We start from the raw sequence: 20,316 nt of genomic DNA on the forward strand, positions 1-20,316 counted from the left end.
GGAGCCTAAGCCAGAAATATCCCTAGCATTTATCCTGGAGTGAGCCTGTTTTCTACAGTGACACAACCCATTAGCTGCGACTTGTTATCAGCAAGAAAGATGAAGTCAACTTGTATTTAGCTAAAATCCCTTTTGAGACAGAACCGTGCCCCAGGGGCTGCTGTCAGAAGGATGAACCTGTGTGGGCTCTGCAAACACAGCTTTGTTTGGCCTCAGAACCAAGCTGCAGGCCAGGCATTTCCATTCGGAAGGAGGGTTATTTCATTAAAAGGAAAGCACAAAGCCAAGATCGCATGCGGCTCCTGCAACCCCCTAAATAGCAATAAGATAATGCAGGGTCTGGGAGAAGGGGAGTCCCTAATGTGCTTTATTTATGAAGAGGGAACTAGCAGTGATGTTTTGTTGCCAACTGAGCAAGGAAGCATGAGATTCCACATGACGGCTGTATCGGTGCAAAGCCACATCTCTGCATCCAGCTGCTGCTCTGTAACCAGGTTGAGGGGAAAATGATTCTTCACATTTGTCTCAACAGACAAATCAGCAGCCCAATAAGAACGGGCAGTCAGCAGAACTCCTTGGGCAGTGGGGTCTCACAGTGAGTGCAGATCCTTTGTCCAAGTCAACAAGCACACAAAGGAGTTCCAACCTGATTTCTTTGGTGAGGTCTCAGGTTGTGGGTTTACAGCTTTAAGAGATACCACACTGCTCCAGAGCCTGATGCCGACTGCCTGCCTCCAATCAGTCGCCTTCGGGGACTGCTCTAAGTAACTGCTTGCTGTTGGAACAAAACACGCAGGGAAGGCGAGCTGTGCTTCTTCACTAGGAGAGTGGTTAGGCCCTGGGACAGGCTGCCCAGGGAGGTTGTGGATGCCCCGTCCTTGGAGGTGTTCAAGACCAGGTTGGACGGGGCCCTGGGCAACCTGATTTAGTAAAGGTGTATGTTTGGTGGCCCTGCCAGGTAGGGGGTTGGAACTACATGATCCCTGAGGTCCCTTCAACCCGGGACATTCTGTGATTCTGTGCTGCTCCTAACGGCAATGCAGCAGATCACCAGGGCAGGCACTGGATGCAAAACCACTGGCTCACCTCCTTACCTCACCAAGCCAGAGTGGAGGAGAGTCATCCCATGCACAGACAAACAGCATTCAGCTGGCACTGTGCTGTTCCCATTGTTCCATAACAGCTTCTGTAAAGCTGGTTAAACAGCCCTGCTTACACTTGGGATGAGAAATGTATAAGTCCTGTGCAGATCCCACAGGGAGATGAGACAGATCCAGTCTGATCTTAGATTTAACCAAGAGCTCCACCCAGATGTCAGAAGCACATTAGGAACTACATTCACGAGAGGGATTGGAACAGCTACACAAACAAGTGTTTCCCTTTAGCAGTGCTCAGCTCCAGCTCTCTGACTCTAATCACACTACCCAGCATTTACACTCCAGCCCTCACCTGCTCTCAGAATCACCCATCGGCTGCTCAAGGAACCATGACATCAATACAGATAGTGTGGAAAATCCATTCCACGGTCTGACACTGTATCTTACAGCCAATGTGGTGAGCAGGGCTCACACACAGCTTTCATGTCTCAAAAACAGTGTGTTATGGGAAAGGGAAGAGAATTATGGGGATCGTTAAGGCTCCACAGTACCGTATGTTTTTCCTCCAGGGGGTGGTGACGCACTGGAACAGGCTGCCCAAGGAGGCTGTGGATGCCCCATCCCTGCAGGCATTCAAGGCCAGGCTGGATGTGGCTCTGGGCAGCCTGGGCTGTACTTACACCTACTCAGGCTGTACTTACATTTCAGGAGTCTTGGACTTGTTTTTTCCATTGAAGAACTCCGGAAGGGCACGGCGCTCAATCACATGGATGCTGGAAGGAAAACAGACAGCTCAGATGGCAAATCCTAACTCAATGCACAGAGATCTCCGCACACCTTCCAACAGCTGTTGAGTGCACACTGACTGCAAGGGCCTCTCTTGGAAACCCGAGCATTCCAGCAGGAGCCTTCAATTTGGTACAGCCATAGAAGATAGGATGGTTTATTTTCAGCAGAAATAAGGGCATTTGGCCATGAAGAGTCACCACAGCAGCTGCAGTTAACAAGAATGTTTGTGTACCCCATGGTACATGTGACATGTGAGGGTCCCAACAGCAAAGTAAAATCACAAGGTGAGCACTCAGCCCATACGGACCTCAATTGTACCACCCTGATTTATAATCTTAACAATAAAACCATGAGGGATGTGGGATTCAACCCCCAGCACTGAAGGAGGAGAGCTTTGTAATGCCAAAGAATCCCATTTTACAAGGGGTCAGAAATGGAGAAATGATTTCCATTAAATCCATGGGAGTAACTCCTAGAATGCCACACGCTTCATCCAAATTCACATTAACTGCAGTGGCCCTTTAGCAATAGCTCCTTCCAGAGGAAGCACACGTGATTATGATTATTGTTGTTATTAAAACAAATGCTCTCCCCTCACATCTGCTCAGTTCCCAGCCAAACATGCAGCTGTCCTTCAGTGCCAGCACATCCTGCTGCCCATCCAGCTCAAAGAGCGTCATTCACCAACAGCTCAGGTTCTACAGCATGAAAGTCATTCAGTTCTTGCACTGAAATCACCCAAAGCAGAACAGATTACACTGAAACTGAATTGAGCATCAAATCAATTGTATCTGTTTACTACAAATTTAATTCCAGCAATGAATGCCCTGAAACAGCAGCTTGTAATGCACTTCAGGACAAGTAGGGTAGAATTATTCTTCCGTTTGCTTCAAACCAGAAGCAGTGTTTGCAGTGTGGGAGGGCTGCAGCAGTCTGTGCATGCACTGACACGAGCCAAAAGTGCCCTTCTGGCACAACAGCAGCGGCCACAGCTGAGTTCTGCTGCTCTCCAGGACTGCAGGAACCTCTCCGGATGGGAGCAGAGCTGAGGGGCAGAAACACGTCAGCCTCACAGCTGTGCTGTTATTTCAGCCTCCAACCCGAGTCGGCTCCATCTGCAGGTCACTCCTGATTTGGAGAATCTCAAACCAAAGCCTTTTTCACATCATTCCCCTTCCTCCTCACAGAGATGCTCTGAGGTCCCCTTTCACAGGGTCAGCACAGCCACACCTGAGCCAAGGAGCTCATTCTGTTTCTTTGGACCTTCTGTGTGAGTCCTGTAGCTGTGCTTCATGAGCTGAGGCAGCTCCCAGGAGCATCATTACAGCTCCTGCTGCTGCTATGAACACAAACACACCTGCAAGAAGCAGGTAACAGTAACAGGAGAGGCACCCCAAAGGAACCAAAGCACAGAGACCACACAGACATACCCATGCTCACAGCCTCAGAGCTGCCTGTCCTGACCTACAGCAGGCCCCATAGCCACAAAGGGAGTCATCCATTTACTCCAAGGTTCATGGAGCCTTTCACCCTGCACTGCAATAGGGCACATCAAGATTCCCTGCTCAGAAAGCAACTAGAGCCCCTATAGGCTCACACTGTGTGTTCCTTGGCTTTTCTGCTTCCAGGAGCACCTCCAAGTGGGAGAGAGCAAAGGAACAAGGTGAAGGACGGCTCTGCTCATGAGGGTTTAGGTCAGCTCAAGCTATGAGTGCACACACAGACTAAGCAAGTCTTACTAAGTCCTGAACTTACTAAGCAAGTAAGTTCAAGGCCACACAGTTCAGTTCAGCCTCCAGCTATCTTTATGCTAACAGTACAGCCCCCATCCTAAGTCACTGCTGCAAGAAGTTATCCACCACAAGCTCCAGCTGTAAGAACGGCTGTATCAAATCCCACAAACCTCAGCTCAGGAAGATTTACAGGTGGAAAAGATGAGCCCACACATGTGAACTATACCCAAACTGAAGCCAATTCTTTCAGCTCTCAGATCCCCAGATGCCATTCACTTACTTACCAGTTGTAGTCAAACCAAGATGCGTAGCTGGGAATGATGATGTGGTTGGTTTGTTCTGTGACATTGTCTTCTCCTGGATCGATCGATCGACTCTGGTCACCTTTGTTAGGATCTTCATCCTCCTGTGTCATGGAAGGAACACAGTGGTGAGGAAGCTGCAAGCAGCAAGACATGAGACAGCCCCTAACAAATGCTTTCAGTGGGGAGAGCCTCGGGGATGCGGGAAAGTGCATCCATAAAAGAATAAAGGAAGCACAAAGCTGCTCAGAGCTGTTGTCAGACCTCAAGAACACACTTGGCAATACTCTGTTAAGATGACTTGTACTTCTTGCCACTCTTCCCTCCCTCACTCCTCAAGAGTATGGATGGAAATCAGAGCCATTACTTCTCATTTTACTGGGTGACACTTGCAGGGTACAGACAGCTCTGCAGACACCAAGTGGTGACACTGACATTTTTGCTTGGATAAGCTCACACTGGTCAGTCTTAAGGCTGGTCTTCAATAATTCTGCCTTGTGAAGAGATATCAAGCTCAAATTTCAAGAGCCAACCCCAAACCAACAAGTGCTTAGGAGAGAAAATAAAAGCAACATCTCCCACCCTAACACAGAATACTTGCTGCATGAGTTCCACATTTCTGGGTTACTCTACACCCTGGGATTAAGGAACTGCACCTAACAAAAGGGTATTTCCCATACTGAGGAGCGCAGTCGCTCTTTGTGAGCTGGTTTCCCCAGCATGAAGCACAGAACTTGCCTAATAGCTGTTTGGTCATCTGTGCATGTGTTTGTACCCAGGTGCTTACCAGCCTGAAACACATCGAAGGTCTGCGTTTAGCACTGAAATCTAAAGGAAAACACCCACAAGCTTTGAAAAACCCACATCTAGAAGATGTTCCTCTGCAAACACTTTACATCTGTTCCCACCAGTGACCAATGTGGTCTTAAATCTCACTTGAAAAACACTACAGGGTAAGTCTGCCACGATGAAGATTTGTTTCCACCAAGCTCAGGATGGAATCACTGCAGTTACCTTTCCTCCAGTCGCCACTGTCTCCTCATCCTGTTCATCTGAAAGGTAAAAGCACTTGGAATTAAACAAATAATGTGCACCTGACTACTTACACAGCCCTTCCCACCCCTGCAACTGCTTCACTGGGAAGACTATTGCTTTTGTTTGGCGAGGGAGGCGAGGAGGAAAGCAAAGCAGAGCACGCATCATTAAGACAATCTCATCTTTATGCAGGCACTCAATGGTCCCAGACAAAGAAGCACATCAGAGCAGGGATAAAGAGGAAGGATAATTAGAATTTTTCCACACTTTGGAATCCATAATTAATTACTGCCTGGCCCAGTGCCCCAGATGTAGCCTTGTATAATAGGACATGGGACACCAGTTTCTATCTCTTATACCAGAGTGCTAGCAAAGCTCAGGGAACCTGCAGTTCAGCTTAACTCCTAGTAAAAAAAAAACCACCTACCAAAGAAGAGCTGAGATGTCACTTCCCAAAAGAGCAAACACTGCCTACAAGGGATCAGCCTCAAAAGGAAGAGCACATTGCAAATGGAATATGTATGGAAACTGAATTAACTCAGACATTAGAGTCAGAGATCCCTTCCAAAACTGAGAGTTCAATACTCTCCTCCTGTTGCCCTGCAAACATGGCTTTACTGGAAGAAGGGTGTGTTGTCCCTGCGTGCTTTACCAAGGTCTGCCACTGTTCCTCCTTTCACAGGCGTGTTCTCACTGTCTTTCTTTGGGTTCACTGCAAAACAAAGATTGCAGCTCTAATGAGAAATCATCAGACAAAATACAATTATCAACGTCTAGCAAGCTTTGCTATCTTATCAATAAACTGTTCTGTTGGTCGGGTCTTTGCAGTTCAGAAGAGTTCATCTGGTCGGCATAGTCTGAACACAAGAGACCATTTATTTGGCTCCTGTCTGACTCCACGCTGGAACACAATGCTGCCTCTATGCAGGCACTGAGTGCTGTGCTCTTCCCACCTGCACAGCACGGAACAATTCCTCCCTGCAGTCCAAACTCAAACTGTGCTACACCCAAAATGCTGCGGTGCTGAATTTCATTTCTGACCTCTCCTTACTTAACACCTATTGCATAAATGGACACTTCTGCTCGCACTGGGCATGTCAGCAGAGCTTCCACTAATTCCATATGGAAGGCTCGGGTCCCTGACACTGCAGTCCAGACATCTGACAACACGTGTATATTTCCTCTCTACAGTTGAAGCAATTGCTTTACCATCCAAATCCTGCCTTTTATTTGTAATTTACCATTTTTGGGAAGCACCACTTCTTCTATGTTAGGAACCGGTGTGGGATCCTCCATGTCCTTCGTAAGATCTTCTTGCTCATCTTCCTCCTTCTGCCCCCTCCTTTTCCCGTATATGGTTGCTTGTCTGAAAGAGATCATACACAAACCCTCCGACAGCTGCAACTGTCAGATGCATTCACCTTGATGTTCTCCTTCAGCAGACAGCAGATTAAAGGGCTGGCTTAAAACTCTTCAGGGAGAACAGCGCAGTAGGAGGCGGTGCTTGTGGAGTTAACAAAAACCAGGACCTGTGCATTACTACAATCATTTAGAAGGGCACCAGAGAGTCATTTTTGCAGCCTAACGATTCAGAACCGTCTCTTGGTTTCATATAAAGGATGGTCTTTTGCCATTGAATCTGGACTGCAGGACACTGCTGTCTAACCCTGACTCCCAGCAGCACCTCCGTGCCCATGAGATTTGGGGCAGCAGCGCTTTGCCTCCACTCCTCCTTTTCCAAGCTGCAATAAGGACATTTGCTGCACGGAACACAAGAGGCAACAGACCATTGCAAGGCCTGCTGCCTCATCTAAGGAACAAGCTGCCTTTATGGTCATTTCCACACCCAAAGAAAGTCCCGCTGGGAACAAAGGTAGAATCACCCAGGCCCCAGCTTACAGAAGTTAACCCAGACTTCACATCAGGGAAAAACCAGCAAGGATCAGTCCTTTATCTGACCATCTCATCTCAGACTGCAGACTTCCAGCACTGTCTGTCACTTCATGTTTTAAGAGCCCCACAGCACTGCTAAAGCAGCTCTGCATTTTTAACCACAGAACGGCCTGGGTTGCACAGGCCCACAATGCTCATCTCATCTCAACCCCCTGCTCTGTGCAGGGTTGCCAACCAGCAGCCCAGACTGCCCAGAGCCACATCCAATTAAACACAGTGATCCCAGTGGCTCCCCTTCAGAACATACACGAGTAGCACTGCTTGAGCTACTTTAGAAGCACCTGAGAAAGTTTTCCTTAAGTTCTGCAGTCAGTGCAGCACCACGACCTGCTGCTGAGGAAGACAACATCAGGACCTGCACAGATTCTCCTCCACCCACAGGCAATGCACTTCCACACAGGAGCGAAGAAATGACCAGCACAAACCTGGCCTAGAGACAATGATTCTACCCTGACCCCAGGTGTGAAAAGCAACCTCAGACAGGGCTGCCCATAGGCACAGCTTCAAGAACATCAGCCCCAGCCTCCCTGAAGGAGACACTCACCCTTTCTTCCCTGACTTTTTTCTTGACTCCACAGGAGTGGGGGGTGGAGAAGGAGAATGCTTCCTCTTCCGTGTGCTGGCTGCTGCTTTCCTGTCCCTCCTCTCAGGACTGCGCACAGGCTGCAAGAGAAACGAAGGCGTCAGCTCATCCCCAGTACCACAGTTATTGAAATGCTGCAGGCTAGTCTTCCTTATTACACCTTACAACAAAGGAGCTGAAAGCAGCATTGCAGTGAAGGCCATCCTCAGCTCCGGAATGCTTTCCAAACACACGTTTGTCAAGGTGAAATAATGTAAGTTTTTTTATAGCCATCCCCTGGATATTGCAGGAGCTGCCTACGTAACTGTGCGCCTCGAGCAGGACTCAGCAGCTAATACATGATACATTCAATGTACTCTATCCGTCAGGAAGGTTCTCCTGACCTCAAGGTTAAATGAACGCTCTAGGAGCTCTATCAAACAATCAGCATCGGGAAGAACATGAAATGAGGGTATGTGGAAATGAATGGATGCTGTCCAACGCACCCCTGCTTTCATTTAAAGAAAGTACAAAGTCACTTCTATTGTCACCTTTGGGAAGGGACATAGGAATAATAAAAGGGAACAATAGTTTTGGATAAATGGCACATCAGGGGGAATCCAAACTAAGCTGTACTACCACAGGTGCCTGAATGCATCCAGCTTGATTGAATTGCAGTGGCTTTTGCAGAGAGAGGGAATATTAACGCACCACCAGGTCACGCAGGGAGCTGAGAGCCACCTACCTCTTCATTCTTCATGGAGATTCTCTGTCGAAAACTCACAGATTTCCTGTTCTCATCCACCTCATAATCCTCTTCATTCATCCATTCGTTGAATATATCTGTGTCCAAAATCCACTTGGCATGAACCTAAAGAACAGAAATGAGGGACGCCAGGCTGAGTGGTGCGGTTGATACAGCAGAACGAAGGGATGCCATGCAGAGGGACCTTAACAAACTCCAAAGGTGGGCCCATGTGAACCTAACGAGGATCGACACAGCAAAGTGCAAGGTGTTACGCATGGGTCTGAGGAGTCACAGACACAGACTGCGAGAAGAGCTCCTTGAGAGCAGCCCAGCTGAGAAGGACCTGGGGGTCCTGAGGGTGAAAAACTGACCGTGAGCCAGCAGTGTGCGCTTGGAGCTTGGAAAGTAAATAGGACCCTGGGCTCCATCAGCAGAGGGGTGGCCAGCAGGGACAGGGAAAGGATCGTCCCTCTCTGCTCTGCCCTTGGGAGGCCCCATCTGCAGTGCTGCGTCCAGAGCTGGGGCCACCAATACAGGAAAGACAGGGAGCTGTTGGAGAGGGTCCAGAGGAGGCCACAAAGATGCTCAGAGGCTGCAGCACCTCCACGACAAAGACAGGCTGAGGGAGCTGGGCTTGTTCAGCATGGAGAAGAGAAGGGAAGGCTGCGGGGTGAGCTCAGTGCAGCCTGCCAGTATTTAAAGGGAGGTTATGAGAAGGAGGGAAACCAACTTTTTGCAAGCATAAATAGTGACAAGACAATGGGGAAAGGTTTTAAACCAGAGAAGATTTAGATTAGTTGTCAGGGAGAAGTTTTTCCACAGACAGAGTGGGGAGGTGCTGGAACAGCTGCCCAGAGGGGCTGTGGATGCCCCATCCATCCATGGAGGTGTTGAAGGCCAGGCTGGATGGAGCCCTGGACAGTCTAATCCAATACCTGATGCAGTGCTTGCAGCCCTGCCTGCAGCAGGGGGTTGGACCTTGGTGATCCTTGATGTCCCTTCCAACCCAAGGCAGCCTTTCATTCTATGATGGTTCTAGGAACATACTGACATGGTGCTTTTTGCAAGTAGTCTCTTGTCAACGGACCTTGCTATTAGGATCTGAAGTTACACATCTCACAGGACTTTTATACATATGAAGTGACAGTTCCATGAGGCCATGCTATACAGGCTGGACGTGCTGTAAGGCTGCTGAATGCCATGTCTGCTCCTCTGTCATTTTAAGTCATCTCAAGTGTGAGGTCAGCTCTCACTGCTGGGGCAATGGCTCTGCATTAAAAGCACACTTCAGACACCAAAATTCCTCTCAGAATCCACCAAGTATGACACAGATTGATTTATACACAAAAAGCTTAAGTCCCATTTACTTACAAGCAGCAGTTTGGAATAGGGAGTGTCTGAACAGGCATCACATGGAGTTATTTTCTGACCTGAGCTGCCCTTTCCTAACTCTGCTATTCACATTAACAGCACGGATACAGAACAACACTGCATGTGATGCATAAAAGAGTAAGTCCAATAATAGGACGCTAAGTAGTATTTACTGCTGTTTGTGACTGCTTTGTATTGTCCTCTAGCAGTGAAGCAAATCAGAATGACTTCTTCCATCCCTGCGATGTCAGCTACGAGCAGAGCTGCCCATTAAGCAAACACTGCTGCAGAGCAATGTGAGCTGTGGCCCTCAGGGGCTCTTGAAGCAGCTGCTGTCATCTCAGAGGTTCCCATTCGGGCTCTCACTCCCGGGACAGCTGCGTGCCCACAGCTGTGCTGCCTGCAGCAGTACCAGGGCTCGTGGCACACTCGGTCACAGCAAGAACCAACAGGAGAAAGAGGCAGCATTGCCAGCAGTGCTGAGCCAAGGGAAACCAGCAGGGTGGGATGAGGGCACGGGGAGCCCATCCAGCCCCGCTCTGCTGCCAGTACCTGAAACTACTACAAATAAAGTTGCCACAACAACAAGGCTCTATTTGCACCAGAGGTTTGTTTCCTAAAGAAGCCCCTTTCCAAATGATCCACCTCCTACTCCTTCTGGTCACTTCCATGTATGAACTTTCTGGACACACAAAGAAGTGCTTTCAATCCTGTACTACATGTGAAGCAACCTTGGGCCCCCAACTGGAGGGTTCTCTTCTATCGCAGCATCCTTCAGAAGAACGTCACATAGATATGGTATCATCCCCATCCCCACTCCTCAACGAATTACACCCCAGTAACGAGCAGTCAGAGCTCCTCCCAGAGACAGCTCCATCTCAGCAGCAGAGGAAGGAAATACCTTTAACACAAAACCCTGCAAGTCAGGCCAGAACGAAGATGGTCATTTTAGCACTATGAGGGATGCATTCATCTGCCCTCATGGCCCACAAGGGGCGTTTCCTCACAGTGCCCCCTCAGACCAAAGAAGTATGTTGGGTGTTTTCATTACAGCTCTAGAAACAGCACTTTCTTTTTCCATACATATGGAAATACAGCCACTGATAGCAGCAGCACATTAAAACATCTACCAGTCACACCCACAGATGGGTTCTACCAATACAGCGACTCTGGGAAGCTCTTCCAGGCAGACTCACCTTCCACGGCTTTTCAGGAATCGGAGGATCCTCAATTTCAGCATCTATTTCGTTGGCGTGAACCCAAGTGTCGTAGCTAATGAGAAGAGGCAGAGAAAACAAAATTGGTCCCCTGGGCTGCTCATCCACAGAGATCACCAGCAGGAATATTTATTCAGCAACTCTGACATCTGCAAATCACACCGCTGGGATGGAACGGTGAATTATTTTCCACTCAATGAAAGGCAAACAAAGGAGCCATCATTGGCTCCTGCTGTGGGAACAAGGCACTCTGAGAAGGGGGGTGCTGAGGCATCAGGGCACATTGTTCACTTTCTGATCCCAGATCCCATCTCAGCAATGCTTCCTCCTGCTTGGAAGTGCACATTTAGCCTCTGGAGTCAGGGCTGCAGCTCACGTGGAGTCACTCGTGCAAACACTCTTAGTAAGTTAATTGTCTCTTAAGGATTTAAAGTAAGAGATACCCACACTCTTAGGAGAAAAACGAATGCATCCCCTTCTCCAATCCCTACAGCTGCACAACCCAGTCATTATTAAGGCACTTATTCCCCTCATAAATCTGATAGCTAATATTAAGAAACTGCACTCAAGACCAAACTCCCTGGTGACCCCTCAGGCACTGAGCAGCTGGAAAAGCCATCCTTCAGAAAATATGTGTGCAGCAGCTTTTTTATGCTTATACTGGTATTTATAAACCTCTTTAGAGACACACCTATACAGCGCACACACCCTTGGTCATATGATAGAGAAATATTTAACAGTTCACCAGTACAAAGAAAGATGCTTAAGCATGACATTGCTTGCTCTCTCCTGCTGAAACATGTGTAGGACACAGGAGAACACATCCGTGCCCACTGCTCTGCACAACAAGAGATGAGAGCAGCTGCACAGCTGGGACATCCTCCATGCAGGTTCACTACTGACAGCACTAAGGGCAGAGCATGGCTATCAGGAAAGGCCAAACTTGGTAAGCTGAAGGACCTGCTTGTCTGAGGACACGGACTGACCTAATGGCAAGTTCTAAGCAGCCCTTTGTTTTTAACTAACTTGAGACTTGAGGTGTGCTTTCCTCCCCCCCTTGATTTACCTGTCTGGAAAGAAGCCCCAGTGCACCAGCACCTGCTTGTCTTTTTTCATCACGGGTCTCAACCATTCATCTGCAAAGGGAAAAGAGATCTGGATCAGATTCAGACTGCAAAGTAGATAGCACACTATTCTGCTTTGCTACAGTCAAGCATAGGAAAGCCACTGCAGTTATCTCTGATTAAGTATACCGCAGTGAAATTACAGTGTCCTGACCCACAACAACGATACAGTTGCCTGCAATCACTTTGCTGTCATGCATAAACATTCATGTGCTCAGCTTGTATAAATCACAGCTATTACATTAGGAAAATCATCTTAATGCAAACAGTGATTGCCTTTCCCTCCCTGGCTGTACACATCCATACCCCAACCCACTGCTGACTAACAGAGCCTGAAACACATGCAACCCTTGCCCAGACCCTGGAGCAGTGGTTACAGCAACGCAAACCTGTGGCTAGACATGTATTCCAGGAAGCACAGAACACACAGAAAAGCACCAATAGACAAAGGGTCCTCCGTCATCCCAATGTGGAAGTGAATACTTCCATCTAGTGGAGCTGGGATGCCAGGGCATACCAGGAACAGTTGGCAATGGCAGAGCACCAGCAAGGACCTGCTGTTTAACATAGAAATACATCAGAGCTCTTTTTGGCCAGGTTGGATGGGGCCCTGGGCAGCCTGGGCTGCTATGAAATGGGGAGTTTGGTGGCCCTGCCTGCTGGAGGTTGGAGCTTCGTGATCCCTGGGGTCCCTTCCAACCCAGGCCATTCTGTGACGCTGTGTTAAACCTGGTGGTTAGAAGCAGAGCACAGCAATTCTATCTGGAGTTTTAATCCTAAAATTGCTTTACAGGAGATCCCAGGAGCAGGTTAAGATCATTCAGTGCCTGTGTGAAATCTCCTATAGGTGCCAAAAGAATTTTGTTACAACATTATTTCCACTTCCAAATAGGAAAGCATCTTTACCATCATCCATTGAGGTAGGACTTGGATACACGTGGTGGGTGGCCTTTGATTTCTCCTCAGTTACTGTTCCCTGTGGGAAAGATGGAGGGAAAAGACATCAAGTGAGCAACAACCTCATTCCCCCAAATACCAATTGTTTCCTTTTAACCCCGTATCCCATGCAACCCAGAAACACTGAAGACTCACTGCAGCTACAAAGAACACAACCTCTAATTGAAGTGCTAGAAAAAAGCAATTATTTTAAGCAAATTTCTGAATACTACAATTTAAGCACTAACAGGAACTTCATATGGCTGCCATGAATAGGAGGACATCCTTAGAAAGGATGTCTGTATATTAAGAGACAAAAACTTATAATCTTTTGAACACACCAACTGTGTAACACGAAGGAAATATATCAGAAACAACAATAATGCTACACAATTCAGTGATCAATGCTCAACATGAGCAGACTTTCTATTCTTGAAGGTTTCCAACAATTTGCATGTAAGAAGCAACAAGAGGTGAATGTCACACAATGCCACTGTTAGACTCCCATGGGACATGCACCATCATGGATGAAAATCCTGCTAGATAGCTGGGGGTCTGTTAGGTATCTTCAACTCTGTGAAAGGGCAGATTAGAGCAGGACAAGGGGAAATGGTTTGGAGCTGAAGGAGGGCACGTTGAGGGTGGATGTCAGGGGGAAGTTGTGTACTGTGAGAGTGGGGAGGTGCTGGAACAGCTGCACAGAGAGGCTGTGGATGCTGCTTTCAAGGTCCTAAAGGATCATTCTGCTGCTGCTTCTTAAGAAATCAACACTCATAAAGAAAATCACCACCAGGAACAGTAAGGACTTCAGCAGCAGATTGCAGAGCATTAACCCTCATCTCAGCAACAGGCAGCACCTGGGGTCAGCTCAAGAGCTACAAGTAACTCAAGAACAGCTACGCAGTTAAGGCTGAGATGATTCATAACCACAACGCAGCAAATACATTTAGCCTGGAAAGGAAAGCTTTCCCTTTGGCTACCATCAGTGAGTTCTCTGCTCACAAAGGGCTGCAGAGCGATTCCTTCCCAGCTCAGCCAGAGCTCCACTCAGTCCTGTGCCCACAGAGCTCACATTCACAGAGCTTCCCTCAAGAGAAGTGAGAGCCCATTCATGTTTAGAAGATGAAGCCATTAACCTTGTTCAGGCCGTCACTGAGCACGCTCAGTTACAAAGATGCTGACCCTTGTGGAAATGCAATAACACAAACCTGATGTTGCTTGTGCTCTGTTTGGCATAGATAAGAAAAAAAAAGTTAAGAACAGACCTGAAAAGGCAGCATTTTTAAGACTGGAGCTTCTTTATGCTTGCTCCCACATGTCTACACCAATTATGCCACGCACTACCTTTTTTGTGCTCAGACTTGGACAAACTGTGATCTCCTGCTTCATGTGGGCAGAATTCAGTGTTCAATCAGCTCAGGCCTGCAGCAGCCTCACAGAGAAAACACACCTCGCGCTGCTTGCTGCTTGAAGCCTCAGACGTTCATTTACTTTCAGAGCAGAGTAATGATTCAGCAGCCATGTGATGATAACCACTAATGGCATCCCACAGACAGCTGACCTGTGCTCTGACTTCTTGCTGCTGCCTTGCACTGTCAGACACAGCACAAACATCACTGGTACGCAAACACGCTGTGCTAGGAGATGCTGTGTAAGTTACCTGGTGACGTTTGACAATGTCCTTCAGTTTATTAGCCAGCTTCAGCTCTATATCTGGAATGAGGTAGATGGTTGGTCTGCTCAGACAGTTGTTCTGTGGAGACAAAAGAAGTAATTAGCAGAGCATTTGTGACAGAAACCAAACAGTTCCCATCGCAATCAGCAGTCCAGCAGTAATAAAGAGAGCAAATAACTGGAACCCCACACAATTGCTACCTGCTGCCTTCTGGTAGCAGCAATGGAGCTCTGACAGAACAACTGAGGATCAAAAAGCAACCCAGCCCTGAAAAGACTCAAACTCACTACAAAGCTGGAAGTCCCAAGGAGGTGCTGGAACAGCTGCCCAGAGGCTGTGGATGCCCCGTCCATCCCTGCAGGTGTTGAAGGCCAGGTTGGATGGGGCCCTGGGCAGCCTGGGCTGGTATCAATGTGGAGGTTGGTGGCCCTGCCTGTGGTGGGGGCTGGAGCTTCGTGATCCTTGGGGTCCCTTCCAACCCAAACCATCCCATGCACAAGGAATCTGAGTCCATTACCTGCACTAGTGTTTTCTCAATGTTCATGAACATCTCCACGTTTCGGTCCATCCGGGATGGGTTCTGCAGGTCAAACCTCCGCCTGTAGAGGGAAACCATTCAAAAAGTCTTAAAGGATTCAACTTTCCTCTACTCAGAAGCAAAGAATCTCTCATGTTACACATTAAAAACAACACTGTGGAAGGTACAAGGGAACACTCAGGGCACAATCAAGTAGTTTTGCTTCGCTTGGCAGCCCCCCCAAGCAAACAAACCCAACACTTTGAAGGAATCACCAAAGTGAAAATGATTTGCAATAGGTTGAAGAAAAACGAAGGCTGGAACCTGCAGTAGGGTTGTGTGTTCCACTGCAGGCACAAGGGATAATTCAATGGAAACCATCAGATATTCAAGGCAGGTTTCACCAGCTGGAGGGGGAAACCCATGACCATCCACTGTGTGCTCCCAGCACCCACCCCAAAATCCAGCCCAGCAACATGGGCAACCCCTCTGTGAGCCATGAGAAGGGCCCCGTGCACAGCACAGGGCAGCTAACAACCCACATCAGCATTACAGAACAGCCCAAATTGGAAGGGGCTCATAGAGACCATCGAGTCCAACAAGATGATTGTCTTTATGGGACTCTGGTGCTTTAAAGCTCCATGCTGCAGTGATAAAGGAATCCAGCTCTGGGAGTGACAGTGCACATGGAAGCATCTGTGAGAAACGGGGAAGGCAGAAGCATGAGAGCCTCAGCAGGCGTCCTGCATGTGTTGCAGATGAACCACCTCGAGTGAAGGACCTGAACGAAGAAAGGGTCAGGCTGAGCACCAACAGCACTGCACATACCATAGGTATGGAGCTGCAGGAGTCCCAAGGCAGGCTCAGCCCAGCACAACATTGCCCTGGGGCAGACAGGCACTGCCTGCTGCACCTCCGTGCCTGTGCAGCTTTGGAAACAACCACCAGCAGGGGCTGCGAGTGCTGTGAACAGGAATGCTGAGCTGGCAGCCAGCGGGATAGGGATTTCAGCACATAGAAATGCCTCCCACAGCCACGAGCTCCTTACCCTGCAGCGACTGGCGAGCTGCTCTGAGCTCAGAGTGCAGCTTCAAGCACCAGCAGGCAGTGCTGTGCCCAGACGGTTCAGGACAGTTTCTTTCAGACACACACTTCTTTCCCATAACACATCCAATCAACATTTCAAGTTCATAAATATGCAACAAAGGTAAACCAAAGCAGGACTGAAGTCAGAAAACCCATTACTGCACAGGCAGGGCATCACAGAGACACCGCTGAACATAGCACAGACCCTTCAGCTGAGGCTGCCATCTCTTCCTTCACTGGTGGCTCTCAGCACATCAGGCAGCATCAGCAGAAGGCTCTTTCTACCCTCCATAGGTATTACAGGTGCATCCCCTCCTGCTAAAGAGCCGGGGAACGAAAGGCAGAGTTCATCCTGACAAACCTACTGTCTGTGCGTGTGGGAGCTGTGAGCTGACTGCAGGCACAGCCCAATGCACTGCTGAATGGACACACAGGGAGCTGAGCAGAGGCCCAGCTGCTTCTCCAGGGCTCTCACACTGATGTTTCATGGTCTATACAAGCCATGTGTGCTCCAGACAGGTACACTGAAGTGTCAAGGAAACAAATGGAAATAGATGGCAAATTAATGCAAATGAATCTACCTTCCTAGATGGCCAACAGCTGGCAGTACCTCTGAAACAAGGATGTGTAAGGCACTCTGCTTTGATCAAAGCTGTTTGTTACATTTGGTTGCCTACAATCCGCGTTTTGGATTCATTAAATGCTATTCATGCCCCACACTTTCACAACCCATACTTGACGAGAAGCACGTCCATGTATCAAGCAATAGAACTGTGTGTAAAGGAGATGAGATAGCAGTGCTAATCCCTCCTGCGCTCAGATTACGGGACACCTCGGGCAGGTTTTAGCCACCAACCACTTCAATGGCAGTGACAGACAGGGTATGTCCAGCTGCACTGGGTAAGTGCACTTTGCAGACATACCTATTATGGCGAGGAAAGGTACTTCTCCTATAAGACAGATCATTCACAAACAGGTTAAGCAAGAGCGACAATGCATACCATGAAAAAAAAATCATCATATTTCAGGCAAAACACCACATATTATTTGGTTGGGTCAGTGAAGGACACATTCCATGATCTAAATCTGATTCTCAGAGTTAAGTTCCAGTATTACTTCCCTCTACATCCCACATGCATGAACACAAGGCACTACCCACTAGTGCTGAGGAATCAGCAAGAGAGTGAGAAGAGAGGAGGCAGCCGTGAGCCTGCGCTGTGCTGACAAACTGCAATGAACGAAAACTCAGTTTGTTCTGGAATAAAAAAGGGGAGCGTGGAAGTGGCTCCTACTGGGTGAACATTTACCTGCTGTACCTGCAGGTAATCCTGAGTGCTACGGCACACAGAGCACTGCCAACAGGCATCTCACCACAGGTAAGGAAACAAAGCCTGGCAGCACTTCACTCCTTCCAGCTCTCCCATATAAGCAGATATCCAATGTGCTGACGTGAGTATGAACAACTCAAAACCAACCAGCCCTACCAGAATAACTGGATTTCTGCCTTTTGAATTGCTTTTGTGGGTCACAGAAACACAGTCAGTTCCAGGAATGCACGTACAGGTCTGCACAACATTAGATTAAGAGTTATTTAAATGCTTGTACAAAACCCATCTCTGCTTGCTTTTATCTCAAGACTTCTCATCCTCATTTTCCTCCTAATGCTCTCAAACACAGAAACTCATGCCTTCCTGGAAGGACCTTGATGGACCTTGGAAGGATGTTGATGACCAGAGGGCTGGAGCAGCTCTCCTATGAGGAAAGGCTGCGGGAACTGGGCTGGTTTAGCTTGGAAAAGATAAGGCTGCAGGGAGACCTCATTGTGGGCATCCAGTACTTGAAGGGAGCAAATAAACAGGAGGGGGAATGGCTGTTTGTGAGTGGGTAGTGATAGGACAAGGGGGAATGGTTTGAAACTAAGACAAGGGAGGTTTAGGCTGGATCTTAGGAGGAAGTTTTTCCCCCAGAGGGTGGTGACGCACTGGAACAGGTTGCCCAAGGAGGCTGTGGATGCCCCATCCCTGCAGGCATTCAAGGCCAGGCTGGATCTGGCTCTGGGCAGCCTGGGCTGCTGGTTGGTGACCCTGCACATAGCAGGGGGTTGGAGCTGGATGAGCACTGTGGGCCTGTGCAAGCCAGGCCAGTCTATGGTTCATTCTATGACTCTAACTTAGAGATGCAGAAGCCAGAACTATATGGATATCACGTGAAGAGCTTTAAATACTCGTGTCAGTGGAGCAGGGCAGCACTTGAACTCACACTCATTTCAAAGGTCAAGAAGCAGCGGATCACTTTGTATTTATGTGCCTTTGCAACAATTCATATTCCCTACGCTCAAACAGTAACAACCATTTGTGTCTTCCAGATGGGTGATTCTACAGTAAGGGGTCAATTTGCTCTGTCAGGTCGCAAATAAATGCCAAAAAAAATAGTCTCAAGTTTGTAATCAGCTCCCAACCTCAAAGCTCAGGAGCTCAAACTTGGACAACTCGTCTCTAAATTGAGGAATGTGGGTGTTTCTTTAGACAAAGCTGCCATCAGCAAAGCAGGGAAAAAAGTCCTCTTCCCATCTCCAACTCCCTTGCCTACTCAGTTCTCCAGCAAGAATTAAATCTCAAGGAGTCTGCATAGGCATTTCATGTGCTTCATCACATGCAAAAGGTGTATACAACAGAATCAGAACTTACCAGCCCTGCTCATTCTTATATTTGTAAGCAGCACCAAGAATGTGACATAATGTACCTCCAGCTTTGAAATCCATGAAGCACTTTGCCTAGAACCAGAAAGAAAAGTGAGAAGGGAGGCATTCAGGAATGTCTGCTAATGCAGAACGAGCACCAAATCACACCCAGCAGCATTACTGACAGATGCTTTAAATTCATTCTTCCACCAGGCATGGGAACGACATGGAACACTGCCTTCCTTGGCTCTGGGGCTGCTAAGGGAAAGAGAAGCAGCTCTGGGACGTATCACATAACTGCTGTCCAAAACCAACACACAAAAGATCCTTCAGAAGCATTCAAAACGATCGGAGCTGCCTCTGCTGCACCACCTGCTCAGAGCTCTGCTGTGCACACAAAGTGACCCAGAGCCCAAAGCACAGCGGGCTGCTGACCCTCGGGGGCCCACGGGATAACAGAAGGAAAAAGCTTTTAGCAGGGACAGTAAAACCAGGAGACAATCCTTGGTGAGACAGAATCCCTTCACCACTTTACCTAACAAAATCCATCGTGATAAGGTGACCGAGATCAACAGGCCTCAAAATCTGCTGCTTTAAGGGCTGCTTCCTCACTACAACCTTCACTGAAACACATAAGAACTGCAGGTAACTGGCATTTTCTTATTTGAGAGCTAACGTGGCTGCACAACAAGGCATTCAGTGCTGTACCCACAAGGCATGTGCTGCAGTCACGTCTCTGCCCAGCACTCAGGCAGGGGATGGTGCAGCACCACATCCCTGCCAGCTGCAGCTCAAACAGCAGCTTCAATGCAGTGCAAGGCTTCACTGCTCCCTGCACTCAAAGCACCGCTACACCCCCCCTCACCACGTGTGCTTTGTAGTTTGTGCTCCTTTGGCAAGGTCCTCCTCAAGGTACACAGGATGCCAAGCGCAACAGGGCTGGTCTCTGAGTGCAGTCACAAGGATGCCACTGGTAAAGGTGGACCAAGTTTAAAGTCAAAACGCTCCCAAGCAGCCCTTAAAGGCTGGTAGATTTCTGCCTGTCAGTGCTGTGAGTGACTGGGAGCTGTCCTGGTCTAATGAGGTAACTGCACTGCTACAGATGTGCTCCTGCCTTCTTCCAGCATCAATGGCATCACAAGTGAGATGGCTTCACTGGGAATTGCTGGCTATTCAGGTGTCAAGTGTTTCCAACGCCTGAAGGGAGCATATAAACAGGAGGAGGAACGGCTGTTTGTGAGGGTGGGCAGTGATAGGACAAGGGGGAATGGTTTTAAAGGGAGACAGGGGAGGTTTAGGTTGGATCTTAGGAGGAAGTTTTTCCCCCAGAGGGTGGTGACGCACTAGAACAGGTTGCCCAAGGAGGCTGTGGATGCCCCATCCCTGCAGGCATTCAAGGCCAGGCTGGATGTGGCTCTGGGCAGCCTGGGCTGCTGGTTGGTGACCCTGCACACAGCAGGGGGTTGGAGCTGGATGAGCACTGTGGGCCTT

General features: G+C 48.5%; 1 protein-coding gene across 1 annotated transcript in view; it reads right to left on the reverse strand.

Moving 5' to 3' along the window:
- Window positions 1-20,316, reverse strand: part of SMARCC1 (SWI/SNF related BAF chromatin remodeling complex subunit C1) — a 48,666-nt gene that overhangs the window by 24,976 nt on the left and 3,374 nt on the right. The window contains 14 exon segments of the mRNA XM_085540746.1: window positions 1,799-1,870; window positions 3,904-4,025; window positions 4,936-4,973; window positions 5,609-5,668; window positions 6,198-6,322; window positions 7,454-7,572; window positions 8,217-8,342; window positions 10,787-10,862; window positions 11,874-11,943; window positions 12,838-12,907; window positions 14,528-14,620; window positions 15,060-15,141; window positions 17,069-17,095; window positions 18,833-18,918. Coding sequence (XP_085396872.1) covers window positions 1,799-1,870; window positions 3,904-4,025; window positions 4,936-4,973; window positions 5,609-5,668; window positions 6,198-6,322; window positions 7,454-7,572; window positions 8,217-8,342; window positions 10,787-10,862; window positions 11,874-11,943; window positions 12,838-12,907; window positions 14,528-14,620; window positions 15,060-15,141; window positions 17,069-17,095; window positions 18,833-18,918 — 1,166 coding nt within the window.

This window comes from Coturnix japonica, chromosome 2 (genome assembly GCF_054131305.1).
Source record: "Coturnix japonica strain WE chromosome 2, WE-NBRP24, whole genome shotgun sequence".
NCBI lineage: Eukaryota > Metazoa > Chordata > Aves > Galliformes > Phasianidae > Coturnix > Coturnix japonica.